The 27,377-nt window shown below is 50.1% G+C and overlaps 5 protein-coding genes across 22 annotated transcripts in view; all 5 read right to left on the bottom strand.

The window, feature by feature from the left end:
• Positions 1-27,377, bottom strand: part of LOC133484589 (protocadherin alpha-C2-like) — a 285,315-nt gene that overhangs the window by 118,717 nt on the left and 139,221 nt on the right. For 2 of the 18 annotated variants that reach the window (XM_061787440.1, XM_061787431.1), the window contains exon 1: positions 15,764-19,376. The exons of 15 other annotated variants lie outside the window; for them this stretch is intronic. In XM_061787440.1, the coding sequence (XP_061643424.1) occupies positions 15,764-18,124 (2,361 nt within the window). In that variant the 5' untranslated portion in view covers positions 18,125-19,376. Of the gene's footprint in view, positions 1-15,763; positions 19,377-27,377 lie in introns of those variants that run through there. One more of the 18 variants, XM_061787419.1, reaches the window with a different exon arrangement.
• Positions 929-4,591, bottom strand: LOC133484593 (protocadherin alpha-3-like). Its single transcript, XM_061787443.1, has one exon. It carries the CDS (start codon positions 4,032-4,034, stop codon positions 1,533-1,535), a length of 2,502 nt encoding a protein of 833 aa, XP_061643427.1. The 5' UTR covers positions 4,035-4,591; the 3' UTR covers positions 929-1,532.
• Positions 4,601-8,046, bottom strand: LOC133484594 (protocadherin alpha-3-like). Its single transcript, XM_061787444.1, has one exon. The coding sequence runs from the start codon at positions 7,355-7,357 to the stop codon at positions 4,868-4,870; it is 2,490 nt and encodes an 829-aa protein (XP_061643428.1). The 5' UTR covers positions 7,358-8,046; the 3' UTR covers positions 4,601-4,867.
• Positions 20,631-23,136, bottom strand: LOC133485196 (protocadherin alpha-3-like). The gene has a single exon (XM_061788611.1). It carries the CDS (start codon positions 23,115-23,117, stop codon positions 20,631-20,633), a length of 2,487 nt encoding a protein of 828 aa, XP_061644595.1. The 5' UTR covers positions 23,118-23,136.
• LOC133485195 (protocadherin alpha-13-like) lies at positions 24,334-26,888 on the bottom strand. Its single transcript, XM_061788610.1, has one exon. The coding sequence runs from the start codon at positions 26,764-26,766 to the stop codon at positions 24,334-24,336; it is 2,433 nt and encodes an 810-aa protein (XP_061644594.1). The 5' UTR covers positions 26,767-26,888.

The raw sequence follows: 27,377 nt of genomic DNA, 5'->3' as shown, positions 1-27,377 counted from the left end.
GGCTCCACTTCAGGAGGTAACATGCATGCTCAATTGGGTTAAGGTCTGGTGACTGACTTGACCAGTCAAAGACATTCCACTTTTTCCCTCTGATAAAGTCCTTTGTTGTGTTGGGTCATTGTCTTGTTGCATGACGAAGCTTCTCCCGATTAGTTTGGATGCATTTTTCTGTAAATTGCCAGACAAAATGGTTTTGTAGACTTGAGAATTCATTCTGCTGCTACCATCATGAGTTACATGTAGTGAGCCCGTTCAAGCCATGAATTGACCTCCACCATGCTTCACAGATGACCTTGTGTGTTTTGAATCATAAGCAGATCATTTTTTTCTCCATACTTTGGCCTTTCCATCACTTTGGTAGGGGTTAATCTTGGTCTCATCAGTCCATAAAACTTTGTTCCAAAACCTTTGTGGCTCCTCTCTGTACTACTTTGCAAAAATCCTATCTGGCCTTCAATTTCTTTTTACTGATGAGAGGTTTGCATCTTGCGTTATGGCCTAAATGTCTAGAAGTTTACAGAAAAATGCATCCAAACTAATTGGGAGAAGCTTCATCATGCAACAAGACAATGACCCAAAACACACTGCCAACACAACAAAGGACTTCATCAGGAGGAAAAAGTGGAAGGTGTTTGACTGGCCAAGTCAGTCACCAGACCTTAACCCCATAGAGCATGCATTTTACCTCCTGAAGAGGAGCCTGAAGGGAGAAACCCCCAGAAACCAACAAGAACTGAAAGAGGCTGCAGAAAAGGCCTGGAAAAGCATTTCAAATGAAGAATGCGACAGACAGTCTGGTGAAGTCAATGGGTGGCAGGCTTGATGCCATTATTGCAAGTAAGGGTTATGCCACCAAATATGAAATATTATTCACTTGAAGTTCATTGAATCATGTCTGTTCCAATACTTTTGCTCACTTGAAAAGTGGGTGTCCTCAAACAAACGGTGCTCTGTCCTCAGTTGTTCAACATATCTAGATGAACATACCATGAAATAAAAGCTGGACTTCAGACTTTGTCTCATATTCATCTTTTGATACGAAAACCAAATGTCCCCAGTATACAAGCAAAACAAAGCAATTGACCTTGCTGTTCCAATACTTTCGGAGGGGACTGTCCATCTCAAGATGTAAATTCATTCACGTACACAATCCTGATGATGTGTCGAAAAGAAAGCACCTTTTCAGGACCACGGACAACAAGCTAGTAGTAGTTCACGTAGAAACCTTCCTGAGTGATGCGTAAAAGCCGCCATGTATGTCAACGGGTACAAACTCTTTCATCGAAGGATGTCACCTTTACAGATGTCAACAGATTCAAATGTTAAGTACTCAGCGTCACATTTGTGTCATCGTTCCACAGCGTACATTGACAACACACGATAATTGAACCGTTCCACACTTTTCCCTTCCCGGAACAAGTTACGTCAAGATTATGGGCTGTCGTCGCGATAAATGAGGTCACAGGTGCGATTCGTAGTCGAGCAGCTTGACAGAAAGCAATGCGGAAATTCAACGGCTTCAAAGTCACTTTTCAAAAGACCACGAGAACTTCGTGCTTCATGTGAGTTGCACTGTTGGCGACACGTGAATGCGCACGACATCGACACGTGACGAGAAATACAAAGAACCTCGGAAGACAAAAACATTGCCAGCCTACCTTCTCGCTATGAGGCAAAGTCTGAGTCCTGCCGAAGGTGTCCCCGCCGTGAATGCTGATGAGTTCCGCTTCCCCCGGCGGAAAGGGCGAGGGGAAGAGCACCAGGTCGCTCTTGAGCGTGTCCGAGCCCAAACACACGTCATACTGCTGAGTGGCTTGGGAGTAAGACCAGCTCCCGTCGGGGTGGGCGGCGATCATCGGGGCGCCGTCCGTCCGTCCGCGGCACTTGAAGGCCACGAAAGCCAGCAGGCTGAGCAGAAAGACGAGCGACACGGCCGCAATGGCGATGAGCAGATACAAGTGGAAACGGGAGAAGCTCTCCTCCTTTCTGGGCACGTGTCTGAACTGAGTGCGGATGTCGGCTGTGCTTTCCAGCACCAGCACATCAATAGACACAGTAGCCGACAGGGAGGCTTCTCCGTGATCGCACACCAACACCACCAAGGGGTGACTTTTCAGGTCATCGTCACTCATTCTCCTCTTGGTCCGAATCTCCCCGGTGCCGCTTCCGATCCGGAAGAGCTCGTCGCCGCCGCCACCTTTGGGCTCGGACAGGTGATAGGAGAGCAGCGCGTTGTATCCCGAGTCCGCGTCCACGGCCCTGATCTTGGCCACAAAGTAGCCCGCTTCGGCGGAATAGGGGACGCTCTCGCCGTTCGCCGAGCCGTGCTCGGAATAGGGCGGCAGGATGCCGGGACTGTTGTCGTTCTCGTCCAGGATGAAAACGTTGACGCTCGCCTCGCCGCTCAGCGGGGGAACGCCGCGGTCTGCGGCCTGAACTTTGAACTCGAACGTCTTCAGCGTCTCGTAGTCGAACGACTGCAAAGTGACGATGTCGCCGGTCTCCGAGTCGATGTTTATCATCGTCGTTATCGGAATCGAGTCGGTGCTACTTTGCAGCAACGAGTAAGTCAGGCGCCCGTTTTGATGGACGTCGTCATCGACCGCAGTCACTTTATGTATCAGCGCTCCCGGCGGACTATTTTCTTTGATGTAAACATTAACGAGGGGCTCGGAGAAGCGAGGCTTGTTGTCGTTGACGTCTGAGACGTGCACGCGAATAACGCTGGTGCCGGACAGAGGTGGAGCGCCTTCGTCAATCGCCACAATCGTGATGTTGTAGTCGCTTTGAGTCTCCCTGTCCAGCGGCCCATTGACTATTAACGAATAATAGTTTTGATAATTTGTGTCCAATTGAAAAGGAGTCTTATTTGCAATGGCAACTTTAACGACACCGTTGCTTCCTCCGTCGTTGTCCATGACGGAGACGAGAGCGACAGCGGTGCCGACCTCGGCATCCTCCTGAACTGTGCGCAGCAGTGACGTCACGCTCATCTCGGGAGCATTGTCATTGATGTCCTCCACTTCGACCAGCACTTTACAATGCGTCGACATGGGCGGATGGCCTTTGTCTGTGGCCTGCGCGTGAATCTCAAAGGCAGAATTTGCTTCATAGTCAATCTGACCTTTGACGAGAATCTCACCTGTTTTAGGATCAATTTCAAAGAACCGCAAAACACGATCCTGTCCTTTTCTTCTCAGAGAATATTGTATCTCACTGTTCAAGCCGTCGTCTGCGTCTGTTGCAATCAGCGCGATCACAGTGGAGCCTGTCGGCGCGTTTTCTGGGATTTTAATCTTGTATAAAGACTTACTAAAAACAGGAGGGTTGTCGTTACTATCCAAAACGTGAATGATCATTTGTGATGTTCCGGACCTGGGTGGGGTTCCCCCGTCTAGCGCCGTCAGTGTGAGCTGTATGACAGAGTCGTGCTCGCGGTCTAACGCCTTGCGCAGCAGCAACTCCGCAGACACACTCTCGCCGCCTTTGTGGACGTCCAAAGAGAAATATTCGTTCGCACTCAGCTCGTACGTGTGAATGCCGTTCTTTCCCGCATCCGAATCCGTTGCCTCGATCAATCCGAATTTAAGACCCGGTTGTGTGCTTTCTGCAATGTCAAGTGATTGCAAATCCTCAGAAAACACGGGCGCATTGTCGTTGATATCTATTATATTGACCTCCAAGCGATAAAGATTTAATGGGTTATCGATCACCGCCTCCACGTTTATGGTACATTTTGGAGCCTTTGTGCACAGCTCCTCCCTGTCTATTCTTTCGCGGACAAAAAGAACACCAGTCTTCAGATTGGCGTCGAAATATTTCGTCTTAGAATTGCTGACAACCTGAAACAAGCGAGATTCTAAAGTCTTCACGTCCAGGTTGAGATCCCGGGCGATATTCCCCACAGACGTGCCCGGGTTTACCTCCTCTGAGACGGAATAGGAAAGCTGTCCACTGGCCGCTTGAGGCGAACATTCCAGGAGCAGGACAACAAAATAGATCCAGTAACGCGTCGTTTTGCTCGGGAATAACATCGGGTACGAATCCAATCCAAAAGCAAAGCAAACAATGACCCCCCAAAAAAATACAAGATTCTACCCTGACTCAAGCTATTACAATCCAAATATTCCTCTCTTGTATCGCTGAATGTGCGGTTGCATTCGTCCTCGCGTCGCGTCTCTTTGTCTGAAAGACGAGCGAGATATAATCTGCCGATTTTCTTTCCATGGGAGGAGTCCCACATCGCAGAAATGCCTGACTCGACTTCGCAATGTCGTGGTCTACGGGGCCCCCGCGTGGCCAGGTCGTGTAACTGCGGTCGGTATGATGACAAATGCTGCGAGAAGCTCACATGCAATTCAACACATTCAAAGGTTGCGATATTTACACGACGGAAACAGAAATATTACAGTGGACTGAAGAAAGTTGTCAAATTATTTTTGTTTTGTTCACGGAAAAAGCTCTATGCCTGTATATTGTCACCTTCAGAAAATAATGGCCTGCCATTTATTCAGGTTTTTTCTTTTTTTTCTTCAGAAAACACAAAAAACTGAACCAAACGCTGAATATATTATATTCATTAGCAACTTCATTTCAGGGGTAGAATTGAATGAGCCGTTCAAGTGAGGATGTACTATTGGCGATTTTCGAAGAGGTGTCCGGCGTCGTGGGGGGAAAAAAAAAATCCTTTTTTTTGTCAAACAATGACTTCGGCTGTTACTTTACGAATGTGACAATATTTTAATTGTGCTTATGCAAATATCAAAATACAGCAACTTCTATCAATTGAAATGTGTCATCACTTAATGCGCTGGCTTTGGTCACTTATGTTGTTCCAGTCACTAAATAGACTGAGGTAAGAATCAATCTATTCAGCACCAAGGACAGACACTTTCTGACCAATGAATTGACCTGAATGCATCCGCCAGAGGCTTAAAACAGTGTGCTTATATTTTCCTACCTTCTCGCTATGAGGCAAAGTCCGAGTCCTGCCGAAGGTGTCCCCGCCGTGAATGCTGATGAGTTCCGCTTCCCCCGGCGGAAAGGGCGAGGGGAAGAGCACCAGGTCGCTCTTGAGCGTGTCCGAGCCCAAACACACGTCATACTGCTGAGTGGCTTGGGAGTAAGACCAGCTCCCGTCGGGGTGGGCGGCGATCATCGGGGCGCCGTCCGTCCGTCCGCGGCACTTGAAGGCCACGAAAGCCAGCAGGCTGAGCAGAAAGACGAGCGACACGGCCGCAATGGCGATGAGCAGATACAAGTGGAAACGGGAGAAGCTCTCCTCCTTTCTGGGCACGTGTCTGAACTGAGTGCGGATGTCGGCTGTGCTTTCCAGCACCAGCACATCAATAGACACAGTAGCCGACAGGGAGGCTTCTCCGTGATCGCACACCAACACCACCAAGGGGTGACTTTTCAGGTCATCGTCACTCATTCTCCTCTTGGTCCGAATCTCCCCGGTGCCGCTTCCGATCCGGAAGAGCTCGTCGCCGCCGCCGCCGCCGCCTTTGGGCTCGGACAGGTGATAGGAGAGCAGCGCGTTGTATCCCGAGTCCGCGTCCACGGCCCTGATCTTGGCCACAAAGTAGCCCGCTTCGGCGGAATAGGGGACGCTCTCGCCGTTCGCCGAGCCGTGCTCGGAATAGGGCGGCAGGATGCCGGGACTGTTGTCGTTCTCGTCCAGGATGAAAACGTTGACGCTCGCCTCGCCGCTCAGCGGGGGAACGCCGCGGTCTGCGGCCTGAACCTTGAACTCGAACGTCTTCAGCGCCTCGTAGTCGAACGACTGCAAAGTGACGATGTCGCCGCTCTCCGAGTCGATGTTTAGCATCGTCGTTATCGGAATCGAGTCGGTGCTACTTTGCAGCAACGAGTAAGTCAGGCGCCCGTTTTGATGGACGTCGTCATCGACCGCAGTCACTTTATGTATTAGCGCTCCCGGCGGACTATTTTCTTTGATGTAAACATTAACGAGGGGCTCCGAGAAGCGAGGCTTGTTGTCGTTCACGTCCAACACATTAACATAAAATACGCTTGTGCTGGACAGAGGTGGACTTCCCTTATCTTTGGCCACGATGCTGATGTTGTAGTGCGCTGCGCTTTCTCTGTCTAGCGGCTCAGCAACGAGCAGAGAAAAAGAGTTTTTGTAATTTGCTTCCAGTTTAAATGGAACGTCGTTTTGAATCTGTACAATTACACGACCGTTCTCACCGCCGTCTTGATCAGAAAGCGACACCAGTGCCACTGCGGTGCCCGCGCCGGCGTCCTCTGGCACGGCGTTTTTCAACGACGTCAACGTGACCTCGGGAACGTTGTCGTTGACGTCCAGCACCTCGAGCAGCACTTTGCAGTGAGCGGACATGGGAGGGTTGCCCTTATCGCTGGCCTCCACCCTTATCTCGTAGGCTCTTTTTTCCTCGTAGTCAATTTGACCTTTCACCTTAATCACACCCGTTTCACCCTCGATTTCAAATACGTCGAGCACGTGATCTTGATCTTTGCTTCTTAAGGAATACGCGATCTCGCTGTTTAAACCGTCGTCGGCATCAGTGGCGTTCACCGTCACGATTCTCGTGCCAATTGGCGCATTTTCTGTCACTGTCGCCTTATATAGAGACTCGGTAAAGGTCGGAATGTTGTCGTTGATGTCTAAAACGTTGACTATCAGTTGCGACGTGCCAGACTTGGGCGGGCTGCCACCGTCTACAGCCGTCAGCGTCATTGCGACGCGGGGCAGCGTCTCTCGATCCAAAGCTTTCTTCAGCACCAGCTCAGCCGAGACGCCGCCGCCGGCGCCGCCGCCGCCGTCGCCGGCTTTGTGCACCGCCAATGAGAAATGCTCGTTTTGACTCAATCTATACGCGCCGATGCTGTTTTTACCCGCATCCGCATCGCTGGCTTCAGACAATGCGAATCGAACGCCCGGCAATGCGCTCTCTGCGATGTATAAATGCTGCGTTTTGGCGGCGAACAGAGGCGCGTGGTCGTTAACGTCTAAAATGTCGACGTCGATGCGGTAGAGTTTGAGCGGATTGTTTATTACAGCCTCCACGCCGATGGAGCATTTCACCTCCTCCGCGCAGAGCTCCTCTCTGTCGATTCTCTCATTTACATAAAGCGCTCCGGTCTGTAGATTGACCTCAAGGAATTTCTTCTTTGCGGTGGCAGCAATTTGGAACAATCGGGAGTGCAGGTCCTGCACGTTGATATCGAAATCCTTGGCGATGTTTCCAACGACGGTGCCGGGGTTTGACTCCTCCGGGATGGAATAAGAGAGCTGTCCGGATGCCGTTTCCCAGTAACACTCCAGTAGAAGAAGCCCCAAATAAATCCCCCCAAATCTCCATCTGCAAGGCATATTTCTGTCCAATATTTGCAAAGCGTGAATTCCAAACGATTCCGTATTTTGCCGCGTGCACCGCGTTTGTTCCTCCCGTCCTCCGTCTCTTTATAACAAAGACTGAAAGGATCTCTCTCCTCTTCCAGCATCTGAAACCGGGAGGGGCCTCAATGCATGGCGAGAGAAGAGCGGCTCGTCCTCCTCTGATGGAGAAAGAGCGACGCTTGGCGGTCAAAGTGGGTAAGTGCAGCGGCGACTGCATTTTTCATCATGCTCTCAACGAGCCATAAAAACACCGAGGAAAAAGGAATGAAGCAGTTTCATTGCGAATGAGAAACCTTGAGGCATTTTAGGGTTGCTTTTTTCTTTTCTTTTCTTTCTTTTTTTTTTTTTACCCCCAAAACGGAAAGCACTGCATTCAACATCATCTCAAATATCACAGAATGGAAATATGTTTTCTCCTCCATCTTCTGCTCTCTGATTTTCTCTCTTCACCTCGAGGACGAGGAATCATTTGAACTGCACGAACACATGAGATGCGAGGCAGGCTGCCCTTCCCATCTTTTTGCATTCCTTCACAATTTATCATCCATTTGTATGAACGTCCATTTGCGCGCTAATCCCAGGATTAATCCACGGCGGCATAAACTCCCGCTCAGGTCCAAAACAGGATTTTATTTGGAGAAAATATTCATAAATCATCACACACTGATCCACAATCACCACCCGCCCCCCCCCCGCCCCCCCCCCACCACCGCCCCTCCCTCCCACCAGCAACAATATGCATTACTGTATTCATCGTACCTCACAATGACGCAGATTTGCCAAATGCCGAGAGTGTAAGCATGTCCGAGTCAAGTGAATTTGATTAAAAGCAGCGTTTGTGTGTATTTATACTCAGAAAAAGTCACCTTTACCATCACGTGATGATGATTCATATAGTCGGATAATTACAGTCGGGATTATCAAAACCAGTCCAGAATCCTGGATAAGCTACATCCCGCACACGAGTGCTACTCAGCAAAGTCAAACCCGAATTTATCTGTTAAAAGCATCGAGCTCATCACACTTCCGCCCTGCGGCCCGCTGACCTCGCGACCTTATTTGCTGGCGATTTGAGCACAAATCTCTGCCGCTTTCCAAGAAACCATAAACGGGACGACGTCGGCGCTTGCGATCGCGAATCCCGCTTGCCGGCAAACTCGGGACGTCCGACTCAACGTTTCCAGAGAAACACTTCAAACATGTCTCGTCGAATATATTCAGCGCTCTTTGTCCCCTAAGATGTTAACGGCTCTCACGCAGAAAGTCAAAATCGACCGTGTCAACGTCCGCAGTACGTGCGCAACCCACGAAAGAACCCTGCCTTCGGAATTGCTGAATCATTGATCACAAATAGTTGAACAAGACGAACGCACTTTTCCTCCCTCGAGCGTCAGATCGTGTCGATCCGCGAGATAGATTAACCGTCTGCATCCTTGTTTGTGGTTTATTTGTATTTAGATGAAGGCGAACATACGTATCTTGGCGGGGGAGCAAAGGTGCGAGGGCGAGGGCGGCGGGGAGTGGGTTGTCATTTTTGGCGTGCTTGTTTTATTATTTAAGAGGTGCGCCGCATCTGATCGCATCATCTTGTCGCGCGTGTGTGTGTGTGTGCGTGTTCCAGCTGCGCGAGAGGGGGTTGGGGGTTCCATCTGAACGGCGTGCACCCCCATCCCTCTTTTCTCTCGCCTTCCTGTCTCCATAGTAACGCCATCCCCCCCCCCCCCCCCCCCCCCCCCCCCGGCGCATGCGCACGGACACGCCAGTCGAAAGAAATCATAGTGAATAGACTGGAGGTTTTGACCCACTCAATCGCCATTGACGGAGTCCACTCTCACGGAATGAATCCGACCACATCAGGCTCAAAGCGTGCACCCGAAATAAAGCAAACAAAAAGCCCACCCGGGTGGGAACTGGCCCGGCAACAGTTGCGTGTGGGTCGCTCACGCCGCACCGCTGCTGCATATGCGCGCTCGGCGACACTCGAGCCGCGGCAGCCACGTTGACTTTCCGCCTCCGCGCTGACGAGGGGCCCGCGTGACCTTTCCAATCAGCCAACAGGGCCCTCTCCGGAGACCACCCCGCCCCCACCCCCACTTCCACCCCGCAAGCCGCACACTCGCCTCATTTGACCACACGCTCGCAGTATATCGCGTGCCGATGCCTTTCTCCCTGTCGTTCATGCAAACTTAAGAGTGGCTGTGATGCGGCCTCGAGCGGTGTCGCGTTCAAGCACGGGCTGCTCGGACCGCGCCCTCAACGCACAAGCTGGAGGTTAATGAGGCAAGAAATGGATGAAAAAGGCAAGTCGAATATGTTCACTCTGAACCCATCGGAGGGACGCACTTGCGAAAAGGAAAGTACGAACGTGACTTGAGAGAGGGAAAGATTTGCATTGACAATCAATGCGTGAGGGGGAGGAAATGATACAATATTTATATTCATATTATATGTCGAGGCAGACGCACAGCAGCACAGAGTTGATTCTTCACATCAAAAAGCTATGCGCGTGCTAAAATGCAGAATGTCATAAAAACCCCACGAAGAAGTGCAAACAAATCTGCGCTTCCGCCACTGGTTGGTTGGGAAAAGTGGGACAACAGGGGTGGGGGGGGGGGGGGGGGGGGGGGGGGGGGGGGGGGGGGGGGGGGGGGGGGGGGGGGGGGGGGGGGGGGGGCGTCCGGCCAAAACAAGAGCCGGGGCTTTGCAATATGGAGCGTGGCACACCCGCGCCACTGAAACACACACGCGCACACATTGTTCACTCGTTCGCAAAGCACAATGCCTCCGAATCACGTCGCGAGTTACTCGACTGTCAAGCGACAGGCGGGCAAAGCGGCAGGCGGGCTGTCGTTGATGGTGGCATGTAAGCGCTGACAAACATCCAAATACGTGATTGATTACGCGAGAGATGCTGTACATATAGCAAGATAAAGGTCATATAAGCATGTTTCCATTTGGGGCCTTTCTTCCAAGTAGCATGTCAGCAAACCCGCTTCTGATAATTGATTTGTCTGATTTTATTTTTTTTTTTTCCTGTCCAGAAAACCAGACACGCAATATAACAGCAGTACAAAAATCATAATAATGATAATAATAATGATAATCAGATGGTCGAAGCCATGTGGCCGCCCTGGGCTCTCCTGATTGGTCCACCATTGCACCTAGCGACAAAGGCGGCGTCCAGTTGATGTGTTTCCACGGGGAGCGGCCAAAATTGATTCGCGAGCTCCTCTCTTGTCACCATGGCAACGCAGATGCGAGCCCCTCGGTGCCGCTCCCTCCTCCCTGCCCCTCCTCTGGACCTTTCTTTGTGAGGAAACGGGCAAAGACGTCAACCGCATATCATGTTGCATCATCTTCCTGGCATCTTACGCGTAGATTTTCTCTTTTCCACACACACACACACACACACACACACATATTTTCTCGATTTCCTCCATCTTTGATACGCTCAGCACACCCACACAGAGAAACGCAGCCAGATCTAAACCATGTTTGTGGGATTAGGAGTAAATCTGGCTCCATAGTCCATCACGGATAACCTAGATTTGTCGATCAAAATGCTTGAGCAGAGGGAGAGGGCGTGGACCAGCCAGATATGGAAAAAAAATAATAAAAACAAAATAAATAAATGGGACGGCTACCCGTGGATCAATACTGCCACATGAACTCAATCGAGAAACCAGTGAATGCACCACCGCATACGGGTGCAGTGACCAGCTAAATAATTGACCGTCGACACACGGAGGACATTGCGTTCTGATTTTCCGCCACAAGGGGGCGCGTACCTACTTTTCGCATGCCGTTTTGAAAGCCTTCCTCGCGCTGGAGAAGAGCGAGCGTATCACGTGGCTCAGACATGACCATCGCTCGCATTGACGTCGCTTGTCTGCGGGAAATGAAACGACGCTTAAACAAACATATCGATGCGACATATTTGTTGACACTGATGATTCTCCGTGATGACCCGAGTGACCTGTAGAAGCGTTGCGCAACGGCTATTTTTACTTGCTCATTAGTCACGCTGAACGGATTGTTGCGCCCACCAGTGATGCTCGCATGTGAAGAGCAATGGAGGAGCAGACCTTGCTGCATGCGCTCAGGCTTGAAAAAAAAAAAAAAAAAAAAAAAAGCATAGCGGGAGTGCGTCTGAATAATAGACGAGCGTGAGGCTGGAATGGTTTGGTGAGCTTTGCTCCACTTTTCCAGCGGAAAATGACCACACAGTGGTGTCATGTGACTTTTTTTTTGTGTGATGAGCCTTTCAGTCTTTTCGGCAGCTTGCGGATCAGCCAGCACCGGCTTCCTCTCTTCCAATAACATTCAATAACATTTGATACAAGCTAATGAAGAAAAACAAATGTATTCGAATTCAATATTTAAATGATGTATGTTTATATATATATATATATATATATATATAAAATTGCTATAATACGAGTTGCATATTATTCCTTATTCCTATACATTTGAAACAAATGTCGCTGCCACTAAGTCTGAGAAAGAGAGAAAACACTCCGAGTCCTTATGAAGCAACATTTCCGAGTTCACGTCCTCCAAAACGAGGACACGCTGTACAGACAAGACCAGAAATAGCATCAGGGGGGCATGATGGATTAAGAGACCACATTTGCGGCTGCTCGCTTCAGTGGACAATTCTTATCTTTTTTTCCCTCCTCTTTTCTTTCTCCCCCCCCCCCCCCCCCCTTAACAACTGGACTCGGCAAGATCCGAAAAGGAAGGACACCTTACAACAAAATCAATTCGAGTCAGCGTCGAGCAATCTTCTGCATCTGCTTGCATTCGTACAGTCAGCCAGCAGGGGGCACACGTGAGCGAAGTGGGGGTGGGAGGTGGGGGGGGGGCCTCCTCTGCCCCAACAGCTGACCGCAGATTTCCCTCACCTTGCGTATCCGTTAGACTAAATCGGACGCGATTCTGCTCTGGATCGTAAAGACGGTACAAACCAGTTGCGCTTTCTTTCAACCACTTGACGGCCGACGCGCAGAAAAGCCTCACGCCGACCCGCGGCTCGGTTCAATCCTGCGGCGACCAGATGTTGTGGCTGCGTGAACGCCGACGCCAAACAAGAGCAGCAGTGCACACCATCTGCTCTGGTCTGGTCATGGTCATTAAAAAAAAAAAAAAAAAAGAACACAGAAGAAGAACTCTGCTAGCTAAGCTAGTAATGTTTTACATGAGGGTTACTTCTACTCATAGTAGTCATACAAAAAAATGGGTTCATGCGTGTGCGTGCAGTATGGTGCCCGCCGAAAATGTCGTCGATGTGCGCATGCGCGCAACGCGAGTGGCCAGGTCGAAATGTTGGCACTCGTCCACAGACACAATGCAAGGCTCAAGGCGCGCTCATGTGACCTTCCGCATGACAGTGATGGGCACATTCGGACACAGGGGGGGAAAAAAAAAAAAAAAAAAAAAAAAAAGCGATCTATCTATCTGAAGCAACTCTTAAAGTGAACAGCAGCACCTTGTTGTTATCCAGTATTTTCTTTCATCCTGCAGTCACCAAACGCGTCCAGCAAAACAAAGAAACCCTGAAGCAGTACCGCCATTAAAAAAAATAAAAAGAATAATAAATCAAAATCGTTTCGCAAGAGAGGGATGTATGTCACTCTCCCTGTTTTTGTTTCATGGCTTCTCAACCGAACATGTATGATTGAACTCATCGATAACCGAACGTATAAGCAAGGGCTCTTTAGGAGGAATGTGTTAGCAACATTCGGAAATTAAAATTAAAATAGCACATTACATCGAAAACGTAAGAGAAGCATGTTCACGAAACTCAAATGTCATTTTTCGGGGCGCCGAAACCTCCCTTGCCCCTCACTTTCAAAAAGGTCGCTGACCCCCGTGAGTACGCGAGGGGGGGCCTTCGCATGGCACGCCACACCTGCAAACTGGGCGGCGGTCCGCGCCGAGTCCACCTAAAATGAGATCGTATCAAATCAAAAGTCCTTTTGTCTGTTGTGACCCAAAATCTAAAAATGCGGTGCACCGCCAAACCGATTTGGTGGGCGTGGCTGCGGAACTGAGCGTGCAGTTGTGACTTATTGGCGTGAGATACAACACTTGACCCACGAACACGCAAGTCCGGCAGCGAAGACCAATGTGACATCATCGTGCACACGCCCCACGCACTCATTTCGAATCACACCCACGCTTTTCATCGGGCACAGCCGAGCACGACGGCTGCGCCGCCTTAAATTAGGCAGCCACATCACACCGCGTACCGACAAATTGGTCCAAAGGACTGCAGAAAACCGCCGACTGCCTCTAATAAGATCATAACACCCAAGTGATTTTTCTCCCCTCCCTCCCTCCCTCCCTCCCTCCCGATGCAAACGCGCTCGTCGTGCTTCTGCTGCTAGGAGAATATTGAAGGCCTGTTGTCCCTGGCACGTCGGAATTTTAAGGCTGACCTACTTCTTCGCTCGAAACGATGATCCCGATGCCGCGAAATAGCTAATTAGGAGCTCCAGCATCCCTGCCTTTGCTATTGTCGATTTATCCGCACCGTCTGTCGCCGAAGCGGAGGTGGGGGATTTGATTGAACACGATCACGTTCTTTGCAATTGAAGCCATTTCCCTGAAAGCTTGTGAGTCGCCCATGGAGGCAAACACCACCCAACCCCCTCCCCACTCCTCCTCCTCCTGCTGCCGCTGCTGCTCCTCCCCCCCCCCCCCCCCCCCCCCCCCCCCTCGCCGTATTCCTCTGCTGTCGCTACGACTGTTGAGCGTTCGCTGTGCGTTGCTATGGGCAACACACAATAATTCCGCACAGAACGAGTCCAGAAGCAAAGCGTGCAGATTGCACACACGTGATAAAACGTGACCTACATTTAACCGGTTAGAAAAGGGGAAACGTCGCAATGATATCGCAATACAAGTGGTCACGAAGGAACATCCGAGCTGATGTCGAAGCGGACGACGGTCGAGTGAGGTCGGAGTCAATGGCCAGCCCGCAGCCGGGCGTGCTCTCTCGCCGAACTGTCGAACTTGAAGACGTTCTCACCCCGTGGAAGACATTCCGACACGAGAAGACGCACACAAGTGGGTTAACGGCACACACAACCTGACCTGAAACATTACAATGAAGGTGAAACTCCGACCATTCGTGCTTTTCTAATAATAATAATACAAAAAAAAAAAAAGAATTTCACTTTAAAAATAGTTTGAGCTATTGAATTTCGAAAGTGGGGACTTCCCGAAAACCGGGACTATACATGTGTGGACAGCTTTGCTTCTCAGAGTTTTCACACAAAGTACCACCTCACAAAATACATCCATCCCCAAGTTACCACTGTTATGACCAACATTAAAAAACAGTAGTAGGCCGGCGTGTTCCGCAAAAATAAGCGAGGGCTTTTGTCGCAAAGACCTTTCGCCGAACGCATGCGCTTAACTGTAAGAAAACAAAACCGGTCCCTAAATAATGATTCAATTACAAAGTGAAAAAAGAAAAAACACTTTGTTTCAAAATCCAAATGTATTGTACTGTACTTAAGTTAAATACAACTGAACTGTACTTAAAAGATGCACTGTGTGTGAAAATTCAAATGTACCGTACATGAAAAAAAAGTTTGATTCGAGTATGTTTGATTGTATTGCATGTAATAAATTTCATTTCGTGATTGTTTCGCATACCGCTAATGAGAACCTGCTTCAACAGTGCCACTTGTACCACACCTTTGAGAATCACCGGAGTCGAACCTATCAACTCATTCCGGGTGTCGCTCGAAGCACTTTGTCTCCATCGTGACTGGACGCCGCGACGCGGCGCGCAATCATCGTTCCAGTCGTGTCTTGCAGATATCGGGAAGTGGATTGAGAGCAGCGCATATGGCGATCAGCACCATGACGCTGATGACAAAAAAAATGGAGCGAGACCGAGCCCGAAGTGACCATGATATCAAAAGTCACACTGTCCTCATTGTCCGCTTTTGACTGCACTTTTGACAACAAAAAGCCTGGTGAGGCGCCACAAGTTCCGTGATAGGGGAAACAAAATGTCGGGCCGGTCTACCAATTTAATGTCCTCCAGATCCATCATGAGTAAGAAAAGCTCAGCCAGATTTACACTCACAAGGGACGTGAGGCCAATACGCTATCAACATAGTCGTCAACAATGTTCTCATTTTTTCTTCTATTACTGCTCAGGCCAAATTTCGCCCGTGGGAAATCCGACGTGAGAAGGTTTCAGCACCACAGACAGCGACAGTCGCAACTATGTGGTCAAACACTGCACCCTCTTCTTGTTCTTTTACGATTGTACCATTTACAAACATCTGTCACACCAGTGAAAGCAGAATATCCGAAGCACACACGCATATAACACAAAGAACTGTTGTATTGTCTTACCTCCCCTGCGGCCGCACGTCTGGCGTCGGGCAGCACCAGCGTGCCGGCGTGGCTGCCCGGGGCGCCGGCGGAAGCAACACTCATCCTGGGTCCGACTAACATGTAGCGTTTGTCTCCCGATCTGTACTGGATGCTGTGACACAGCGTGCCGTCGTAATGAGCGTCTTGGAGATATTTGGACGTGTACTCTGCGGATTTGGAGCAGCGCATGGCGATCAGCACCACCACGGCGATGACCAAAAGCAGCGAGACCGAGCCCAAAGTCAGCGCCAGATAAAAAGTCACCCGGTCCTCGCGCCCGTCCGCTTCGGCCGCGCTTCCCGCGTGGTCGGAAGCCGCCAAAGCCTCTTTGGGCTCGGCCAGTTTGACGGTCACGGTAGCCGTCGCCGAGAGCGAAACGTCGCCGTTGTCTTTGACCAGTACGAGCAGTCGATGCTCGGCCTCGTCCGTCTCGGTGAACGGGCGAAGTGTTCTGATCTGGCCCGTATAGCGGTCCAGAGAAAAGAGAGCGCGCTCGCCGAGCGGCCGCAGCGAAAACAGCAGCCAGCCGTTATATCCCGTATCGGCGTCGTAGGCTCGGACTTTAGTCACCGAGTCTCCCGCTTTGGCATTGCGGGGAATCTCCTCGGCGCCTCGGGCGGAACCGTTGGAGCTGAGCGGATACAGGATGACCGGAGCGTTGTCGTTCCGATCCAGAATGAACACCTTGACCGTCACGTTGCCGCTCAGCGGAGGACTTCCGCCGTCGGTGGCCGACACCTGGAACTGGAAGCTTTTCAGCGCCTCAAAGTCAAAACTCTTCAGCGCCGTCACTTCCCCGGTTTCGCTATTTATACTTAGAAATGAAGACGGTGTATTTTCTTCTCTCCCCTCTCGAAGAATTCGATACGTAACGGCGGCATTCTCGTTGGCGTCGCGATCGAAGGCTTGGACGGAGAAGACGGGGGCCCCGGCGTCGTTGCCCTCGGCAATATAGAAAGCATAAGGACCGACGGGAAACTCGGGACTGTTATCGTTCACGTCTGAAATGCAAAGACCGATCGTCTTCTCGGATGAGCGTGCGGGTCGACCGGCGTCTCTTGCGACGACCGATATATCGTACGTGGAGCTTTTCTCGCGGTCCAGACGGGATTTGGTCACCAAAGAATACATTTTGTCTTGTAACGACGGCGACAAGGCGAAAGGAACATCCTCGCTTAGGGAGCAAATCACTTTCCCGTTCAGGCCAGAATCCAAGTCGTTCACACTGATGAGAGCGACTGTGGTTCCTAGTCTGGAATCTTCCGGAATGGAGCTGGAAAACGACGTGACTTCCATCTCAGGCGCGTTGTCGTTCACATCGACGATCTTGATGAGGACGCTTTTCTCCGTTGTGAGAGGCACAGAACCTTTATCTGACGCTTGGATTTCAATTTCAAACATGTCATTCTCCTCATAGTCTATCGGGCCTTTGACAACAATCTCGCCTGTATTCTCAAGCATGTCAAATAACTGCATTATATTTGGACTATTCTTGCTGAAGGAATAAACGACTTCTCCGTTCAGGCCTTCATCGAGATCCGTTGCGCTCACTTGAATGACAGTCGTCCCTATGGCCGCATTTTCACTGAGCATCGCAGAATACATCTCTTCAGAGAAAATAGGCGCATTGTCATTAACGTCGAGCACGTTTATTGAAATATTCATTCCGCCCGTCTTTGGAGGCTTTCCTCCATCCAGTGCAGTTAACACGAGTGAAATGTGTCCCGTTGCTTCCCTGTCTAACGATTTTTTGACAACCAGTATGGGGATTTTCCCATCTTTTCCTTTATCTTTCACTTCCAAGCGGAAATAATTATTGTCGCTGAGTTTATATTGCTGAACAGAAAAGTGACCGCTGTCGCCGTCATGAGAAGCCCGAAGCTGAAATCGTGCCCCGGGCACCACCGACTCGGAAATATCTAACTTTGTTTCTTCCTCTGGAAATCCGGGGGAATGATCGTTCACGTCTAATATTTCCACGCCAACATAGTGGACCTCCAGTGGGCTTTCCAGCACCGTTTTGAGGTTGATCAGACACGTCGTGCTTTGCGGACACTCCTTTTCCCTGTCGATCTTCCTGCTGACGTAGAGGACGCCGTCGGCCTGACTCACGTGGAAAAGAGGCTCCGCGCGACTCGACACAATCCGATACCTGCGCTCCTTCAGCGTATTTCGATCCAATCCGAGGTCTTTTGCAGCATTTCCGACCACAGTTCCTTCGTCGACTTCCTCGGAGATGGAGTATCTTAACTGCGCCGAAGTCACGCCGCACAAAAGCAGCGCGGCCGCAAATCCCAGCGAACAGCGTCGCGCCCTTCCACGCGCGCCTCTTTGTTCCATGGTGACAAGAAAAGACAAAAAAAACAACGGCACTCGTCCCGTCGGAGGAAAGCAGCCGCGCTGGTTGGTCCAAAAAAAAACAAATACAAATGTGGAGTGTGCAGAAAATGTTCCTCCGCTAAGCCATCTGCTTGACAAATGACAAATGACGACGGAGACGCAGACACGGAGATCACGCCTGCGCGAATGTTGCCAAGTGGCGCCGGGGTAGAAAAATGAAGTCACGTGAACACCGATGCGCGCACGCCCCGACACTGACACCTAGCGACCCAAATGCGTATTGCACAACAGGAGAGGATGGCGAAAACGTTCCGAGTTGTTCCCACTGTGAATACGTCACCACCCGACGTCCCTTCATTTTAGGAGCAGACAAAATATCAATCCCTCTCACGTGACACTTGTTGCTAAGTTTAAGTGTGACCTCTTTCCTCGCTCCCTCAGGGGATCCAGAAAAGATGACGCTGGCAGACCGCCGACATTCCTTGCCCGAGATCCGCAATGAGGAAAAGCGCCCGCCATATTCAAATCTGAGGCCGCTACGTCACAGCGTCGTCATTCAGTAGGCTATTAACGATTAATCCTGAACGACTTTTGATCCCAACACTCTTCCCGCGATGTTTCCGAGAAGAGCAAAAACATGCAAGGAAAGGAAGGGCCTGTATTTCGTATGTTTCAGCACCACAAGAAAGACATTCAACAACTTCAGCAAGCATAAATATGGTTGAAATAGGATTGCGACGCCAGTGAATCCAACTTGTGGAAGATATTTCATGTTCAAAGTGATCAACTGGATTGTTTTGAGCAAAATAATCAGGAATTTAGAATTTGATGGCTGCGGCACGTTCCAAAAAAGCTGGGGCAGGCATGCGGCGAAAAAGACTGAGAAAGTTGGGGAATGCTCATCAAACACCTGTTGGGAACATCCCTCAGGTGAACAGGCTCATTGGGAACAGGTGGGTGCCGTGATTGCTTCCCTCAATTGCTCAGTCATTCACAAGCAAAGATGGGGCGAGGTTCACCTCTTTGTGAACAAGTGCGTGAGAAAATAGTCCAACAGTTTAAGGACAATGTTCCTCAATGTACAATTGCAAGGAATTTAGGGATTTCGTCATCTCCGGTCCAGAATATCATCAAAAGGTCAGAGAATCTGGAGAAATGACCGCATGTAAGCGGCAAGGCCGAAAACCCAACATTGAATGCCCGTGACCTTCGATCCCTCAGGCGGCACGGCATCAAAAAGCGACATCAGTGTGTAAAGGATATCGCCGCACGGGCTCAGGAACACTTCAGAAAACCAATGTCAGTAAATACAGGTTGGCGCTACATCCGTAAGTGCAACTTGAAACTCTACTATGCAAAGCAAAAGCCATTGATCAACAACGCCCAGAAACGCCGCCGGCTTCTCTGGACCCGAGCTCATCTAAGATGAACCGACGCAAAGTAGAAAAGTGTTCTGCGGTCCGACGAGTCCACATTTCAAATTGTTTTTGGAAATTGTGGACGTCGTGTCCTCCGGGCCAAAGAGGAAAAGGACCATCCGGACTGTTATGGACGCAAAGTTCAAAAGCCAGCATCTGTGATGGTATGGGGCTGTGTTCGTGCCAATGGCATGGGTCACTTACACATCTGTGAAGGCACCATTAATGCTCAAAGGTACAAACAGGTTTTGGAGAAACATATGCTGCCATCCAAGCAACGTGTTTTTCAGGGACGCCCCTGCTTATTTCAGCGAGACAATGCCAAACCACATTCTGCACGTGTTACAACAGCGTGGCTTCGTCGTAAAAGAACGCGGGTACTAGACTGGCCAGCCTGCAGTCCAGACCTGTCTCCCATTGAAAATGTGTGGCGCATTATGAAGTGTCAAATACGACAACGGAGACCCCGGACTGTTGAACAGCTGAAGCTGTACATCGAGCAAGAATTCCAGCTACAAAGCTTCAACAATGAGCGTCCTCAGTTCCCAAACGTTTATTGAATGTTGTTCAAAGAAAAGGTGATGCAACACAGCGGTGAACATGACCGTGTCCCAGCGTTTTTGGAACGTGTTGCAGCCATAACATTCCAAGTTCATGTTTATTAGCTAAAAACAATCAAATGTATCAGTTTAAACATGAAATATCTTGTCTTTGTAGTGAATTCAATGAAATATAGGTTGAACATGATTTGCAAATCGTTGTATTCTGTTTTTATGTTTAACACAACGTCCCAACTTCGTTGGAATTGAGGTTGTGCTTTTCAGAACCTTGGAGAGCAGCAGTCGAGAATGCCCATTGTCATTTAGGAACTTGAACGTAACCTTGGTAACACTTCGGATTCGGCAGCATGAGTTACTCATTAAAAATGCTACTTGTTGCTGGTTCTTGCATCCAAATATGGAAGCATGAAAAACAAAGGATTTGATGATGCGGTAAAAGTTTGCCGAGGCCCGAACAAATGACTTCAACACAACACAACAATAAACTTGAAGAAACAAATTGCATTCGTTCCACTGGTCTAACCAAGCTCATTCCAGCAACATCATTCTGTAATGAGCATCAATTTTTCGATATTTAATTGACGTCCATAAAAATCCACGTTGCAATGAAACACAGCCATTAAAAATACTACAATTGGAAAAGGTCTGTCTTACCTCCCCTGCGGCCGCACGTCTGGCGTCGGGCAGCACCAGCGTGCCGGCGTGGCTGCCCGGGGCGCCGGCGGAAGCAACACTCATCCTGGGTCCGACTAACATGTAGCGTTTGTCTCCCGATCTGTACTGGATGCTGTGACACAGCGTGCCGTCGTAATGAGCGTCTTGGAGATATTTGGACGTGTACTCTGCGGATTTGGAGCAGCGCATGGCGATCAGCACCACCACGGCGATGACCAAAAGCAGCGAGACCGAGCCCAAAGTCAGCGCCAGATAAAAAGTCACCCGGTCCTCGCGCCCGTCCGCTTCGGCCGCGCTTCCCGCGTGGTCGGAAGCCGCCAAAGCCTCTTTGGGCTCGGCCAGTTTGACGGTCACGGTAGCCGTCGCCGAGAGCGAAACGTCGCCGTTGTCTTTGACCAGTACGAGCAGTCGATGCTCGGCCTCGTCCGTCTCGGTGAACGGGCGAAGTGTTCTGATCTGGCCCGTATAGCGGTCCAGAGAAAAGAGAGCGCGCTCGCCGAGCGGCCGCAGCGAAAACAGCAGCCAGCCGTTATATCCCGTATCGGCGTCGTAGGCTCGGACTTTAGTCACCGAGTCTCCCGCTTTGGCATTGCGGGGAATCTCCTCGGCGCCTCGGGCGGAACCGTTGGAGCTGAGCGGATACAGGATGACCGGAGCGTTGTCGTTCCGATCCAGAATGAACACCTTGACCGTCACGTTGCCGCTCAGCGGAGGACTTCCGCCGTCGGTGGCCGACACCTGGAACTGGAAGCTTTTCAGCGCCTCAAAGTCAAAACTCTTCAGCGCCGTCACTTCCCCGGTTTCTGGGTTGATATTTATAAACGACAAGAGTTTAGTGTCTGCGCTTGCCTCTCGGATGATCTGATAAGAAATGAGAGCATTGTCACCTTCATCCTGATCAGAAGCTTTGACAGAAAACACAGAGGCTCCAGGGACGTTGTTCTCGGCGATATAAAACGTGTAAGGGCTCGAAGAAAATTCCGGATTGTTGTCATTGACATCTGACACGACGACAGTTATGGTCTTTTCAGTTGAAAACACCGGCTCGTTGGTGTCCTTTGCCGTGATGGTGACCTCATATTGAGAAACGTGTTCCCTATCCAATCGGGACTTTGTGACGACGGCGTACATGTTTTCTTGCAAAGATGGCGACAATGTCAACGGAACATCGTGTTTGATGGAGCAGAGCACTTTACCATTCATTCCAGAGTCCAAGTCGCTGACGCTAATCAGAGCCACGGTGGTTCCTATCTTTGCGTCCTCCTTGATGGCGTTCGAAAATGACGTCACCTCAATCTCGGGGGCGTTATCATTCACGTCAACGATTGTTATCAAAACACTCTTATCAGTTGTGAGTGGGGCGTTTCCCTTATCAGACGCCTGAATATCAATGACATAGCTTTGACTTTCCTCAAAATCAAGGTGGCCCGTCACTCGGACCGCACCCGTCTTTGGGTCGATACTAAAAAGACGTAGCACTTTGGAATCCACCTCCTTCCCTAATGAATACACGACCTCACCGTTCGCGCCCTGGTCCGAATCCGTCGCGTTCACCTGAACGACGACGGTGCCCGCTGGCACGTTTTCTTCCAGGGAGACGGAATAAAGCTCCTTGTCAAAGACAGGAGAGTTATCGTTGACGTCCAGGACGTCCACGACGATGTCGATGGAGCCCGACTTGGGGGGCTTCCCCCCGTCGACGGCGGTGAGGCGGAGGCGGTGCCTTCCTTTCGTCTCTCTGTCCAACCGCTTGAGCAAGACTAAAAATGGCACTTTGCGATCCTCGCCTCTGTCCTTCACCTCCACGCGGAAATATTCGCTTTGCCCGAGTTTATATTGTTGGATGGAGAACTGGCCCACGTCGGGATCTCGAGCCCCTTGGAGCTGGAACCGAGCTCCTGGCGTGGCCGACTCAGAGATTTCAAACCTTTTTTCTTTTTCGAGAAAAACAGGCGAGTGGTCGTTGATGTCTAATATTTCCACCGCAACGTAGTGCACCTCCAGCGGATGTTCGAGCACGCTTTTCAGGTTGACCACGCAGGGGCTGCTGCGTTCGCACGCCTCCTCTCGGTCGATCCTCCTCGCCACGTACAGGATGCCGTCGTCCCGGTTCACCTCTACGATGGGCTCAGCTGAGCCGGCCACGATGCGGTACCCTCGCCCTTGAAGCGCGCCCTTATCCAGCCCCAAATCCTTTGCTATGTTCCCGACCGCAGTTCCCTTTTCAACCTCCTCTGATATGGAATATCTGAGCTGGGCACGTGCTCCATTGCACAAAATAAGCACGAACGCCAACCACCAGCGTCGCTCCCTCCGACATCCGCATCGCCTTTGTTCCATGCCGTGGAGACAACACAGAATTATCCCTTTCCGATTTGCGAGCTCCCGGAAGGAAAAAAAAAAAAAAAAAAAAGACCAGCGTGTACGGTACTGGTGCCGAAAAATCCCACCCCAAAAAAAAAAACAAAGAGAAAAGAAAAACCGAGTTATATGGAAAGCGATGAGAATAAAATGAGCAATTCGCGAAGCACGGCACGACGCCGTGCAGGAAACATTGGCGAAATAACAGCCGAGGTGGTCGGGTCTGAAATAAGACCGTGACGTTGCCGAGAAGGGAAAATTGGGCTATACTGACCCCTGCTGTTGAGACAGCAGAACACACTGTCCCAACGTGATGACCTCACAGCTGAAGAGAGTCAAACATTCCAGTCAGCGTTTTTGTGAATGAATCAAGTGCATTCTTTCCAACAGAAGTACACAAATCACGCCCACTGCGCGATAACAATCCACAATCGACGTCGATTTCATGACGACTCGCACACGCGCAGACACACGAATACTGTTGAAATCGGGCTTGTATGAAGCTCCAAGAGACTTCAACAAGTCCTCACGAGACGACGACAACAAGACGCAAATTTGACGTTGGAATTGCACGCACGCATGTGACATAATTTGGAGTGGAAAACGATGTCAAACGCTGTTGTCTCTGTTCTCGAGCTTCAGGTTTTGCTTTTTTTTTTCTTTTTTTTTAAAAAAAAGTTACTTTTCAGGACCTTGGACAGCAGTAGCAGAGAATGCCCATTCTGGGCTTGGAACTCGAAAGTAACCTTGTAAAAACTTCTGATTTAACAACGTGAAATACTCATTGAAAATGCTATTGGTTGCTAGTTCTTGAATATAAAAATGGATATTATTTGGAGCGAGAAAAACAAAGGATTTGATGATGCAGCCAACGTGTCCTGGTTCATCCCCGGGGACGTGCCCGGAACACCTCCGGGGGCCATCCTAATCGAATGCCCGAGCCACCTCGCCTGCCTGCTCTCGATGCGGAGGAGCAGCGGGTCTACTCTGAGCCCCTCCCGGATGACCGGGCTTCTCAGCCGTTCTCTTAGGGAGAGCCCGGACACCCCGCGGAGGAAACTCATTTCCGCCGCTCGTATCCGGGATCTCGTTCTTTCGGTCGCGACCCACAGCTCGCCACCGTAGGTGAGGGTATGAGGGCGTAAATAACCATATATAGAATTGATTTTGAACTATATATTTACTTGAATTTTCTTCATAAAAATCCACGATGCAATGAAACACAGCCATTAAAAATACTACAATTGGAAAAGGTCTGTCTTACCTCCCCTGCGGCCGCACGTCTGGCGTCGGGCAGCACCAGCGTGCCGGCGTGGCTGCCCGGGGCGCCGGCGGAAGCAACACTCATCCTGGGTCCGACTAACATGTAGCGTTTGTCTCCCGATCTGTACTGGATGCTGTGACACAGCGTGCCGTCGTAATGAGCGTCTTGGAGATATTTGGACGTGTACTCTGCGGATTTGGAGCAGCGCATGGCGATCAGCACCACCACGGCGATGACCAAAAGCAGCGAGACCGAGCCCAAAGTCAGCGCCAGATAAAAAGTCACCCGGTCCTCGCGCCGGTCCGCTTCGGCCGCGCTTCCCGCGTGGTCGGAAGCCGCCAAAGCCTCTTTGGGCTCGGCCAGTTTGACGGTCACGGTAGCCGTCGCCGAGAGCGAAACGTCGCCGTTGTCTTTGACCAGTACGAGCAGTCGATGCTCGGCCTCGTCCGTCTCGGTGAACGGGCGAAGTGTTCTGATCTGGCCCGTATAGCGGTCCAATGAAAAGAGAGCGCGCTCGCCGAGCGGCCGCAGCGAAAACAGCAACCAGCCGTTATATCCCGTATCGGCGTCGTAGGCTCGGACTTTAGTCACCGAGTCTCCCGCTTTGGCATTGCGGGGAATCTCCTCGGCGCCTCGGGCGGAACCGTTGGAGCTGAGCGGATACAGGATGACCGGAGCGTTGTCGTTCCGATCCAGAATGAACACCTTCACCGTCACGTTGCCGCTCAGCGGAGGACTTCCGCCGTCGGTGGCCGACACCTGGAACTGGAAGCTTTTCAGCGTCTCAAAGTCAAAACTCTTCAGCGCCGTCACTTCTCCGGTCTCCGGATGAATGTCGAGGAACGACGTTACTGCGCCGTCCTTGTCGGCTCGAACTATTTTGTATTGAATAACTGCATTTTCATTCACATCGTTATCGGTTGCCCTCAAGGAGAACACTGAAGCTCCGGCGATGTTGTTTTCGAACAGGTAAAAATGTAATGGACTTTGCTCAAAGTGTGGACTGTTGTCGTTCACATCGGATAAGTCGATGTCGAATGTCCTAAAAGCAGATAAAGGAGGATCTCCACAATCTGTAGCTTTAATTGCTATTTCATAATGAGCAAGTTCCTCGCGGTCCAAAAAACCTTTCGTGACAACTGAATAAGTGTTCTCCTTGTAGGAAGGTTTCAATTCAAAAGGAACATCGCTGGTGATCTTTGAAACAATCTTTGCATTCATTCCGGAGTCCTTATCCACTACGCTAACGAGAGCGATAACGGTTCCAGGCTTGGAATCCTCTGGCACTTGATTCGTCAGTGATGTCACCTCTATGACTGGGGGATTATCATTGACATCTTTTATATTTACAACCACTCTGCACCTGCTTGTCAGTGGTGGTATTCCTTTGTCAGAGGCCTCCACTAACAGTTTATAGATTTGCGTTTCCTCAAAATCGACAGGACGCTTCAATTTAATTACGCCGCTTTTTGTATCGAGTTCAAATATTTCGCAAAGCCTTGGTGTTAGTGTTTTGCTGAAGCTAAATTCAATTTCGCCATTATTGCCTTCGTCCGGATCTGTTGCATTCACTGTTGCTACAAGTGCACCAGTTGGCACATTTTCATATATTTCAACGTTGTAAGTATCCTGCCTAAACATGGGACGGTTATCATTAATGTCAAGCACAATAATAGAAACATTAAGTGTGTCTGATCTTCGAGGTTTCCCCCCGTCAACTGCTGTCACATATAGCAGATGCTTGCTCTTCTGCTCTCTATCTAACGACCTTTTCAGGACCAAAAACGGTATTTTATCGTCGTCACTTTGAACAATATCTAATTCAAAATGTTCATTCGGCGTTAGTGTGTACGCGCGCACGGCGTTACTTCCAGCATCTGGATCACCGGCTGCGTGCAATTCGAATCGTGTTCCTGGAGACGAATGTTCAGCAATTTCAAAAATCTGCTTCTTTTCCGAAAATATGGGACGGTGGTCGTTGACATCGGTGATTTCCACCACCACATAATGCACCTCGAGAGGATTCTCAACCAGGATCTTCAGCTCCATTAAGCAGGCGCCGCTCCCGTGACAAAGCTCCTCTCGGTCAATTTTGCGTCGGACCTGCAAGGCGCCATCGTCCGCGTTCACCTGGAAATACGCGTCCGCGGATCCGGACACCACCCTGAAACGCCTGCCGCTCGGCGAGCTTCCGTCCAGGCCGAGATCTTTCGCCACGTTGCCCACAACACTTCCAGTCGCCATCTCCTCGGGAATAGAGTAGCGGAGCTCGGCCCGAGCCCGCTCCCCGAAAAACAACAACAGAGACCAACGCAGAAGAAAGCGCACAAAGCTCCTCGTCTTACGTCCTCGTTTTTCTTCCATTGTTGTTTAAAAATACAAAAAAAAGACGACAGCTTTAAAAAAACAAAAAAAAAAACAAAAGTAGAAACCCGAATGAGTCTGTCGAACGCCACCGCCGCGTCATGCGATGAGAAATCACACCGCGCTGCTTAGAATGCCGGAACAAATGAATGCGCCCTCTGCAGATTGCAGACAAAAGCCGAAAGGAGGGACAGCTTGCTCACGGCCTTTTTGGTGTCACAGCGACATCTAGAGGACACGACTACTATTGGAATTCTCCACCATCAAATCGATGCACAGCACTGCGTGACTTGATCCAAGGAAGCGAATGAAAGCCCAGAAGAAAATATGCCGAAAATGATGAGAAGCAATTTTTTTTTTTTTTGCGATTCAAATAAGAAAATGACTTCAAATGATTTCTACTCGTGGAGTGTAATGTCACGAAGTTCAGGAAAAATACTCGTTCCCTCAGTTCCTTGAGCAAAAAGAGTGAAGTTCGCATTTCAGCACCATGGAGAGCAGCAATGTCAAACCTCCATTTGACCCATGCGACCACAAATGCAATCTTTCAAACACTTTTTGGCATCCAGAGGACAATTAACACAATTGCCTCCAGACTGGTGTTGACAATT

This window comes from Phyllopteryx taeniolatus, chromosome 10 (assembly GCF_024500385.1).
Source record: "Phyllopteryx taeniolatus isolate TA_2022b chromosome 10, UOR_Ptae_1.2, whole genome shotgun sequence".
In the NCBI taxonomy this organism is placed as follows: domain Eukaryota; kingdom Metazoa; phylum Chordata; class Actinopteri; order Syngnathiformes; family Syngnathidae; genus Phyllopteryx; species Phyllopteryx taeniolatus.
Note: the sequence above shows the minus strand (reverse complement) of the source record. Positions and strands in the feature narration are given on the sequence as shown.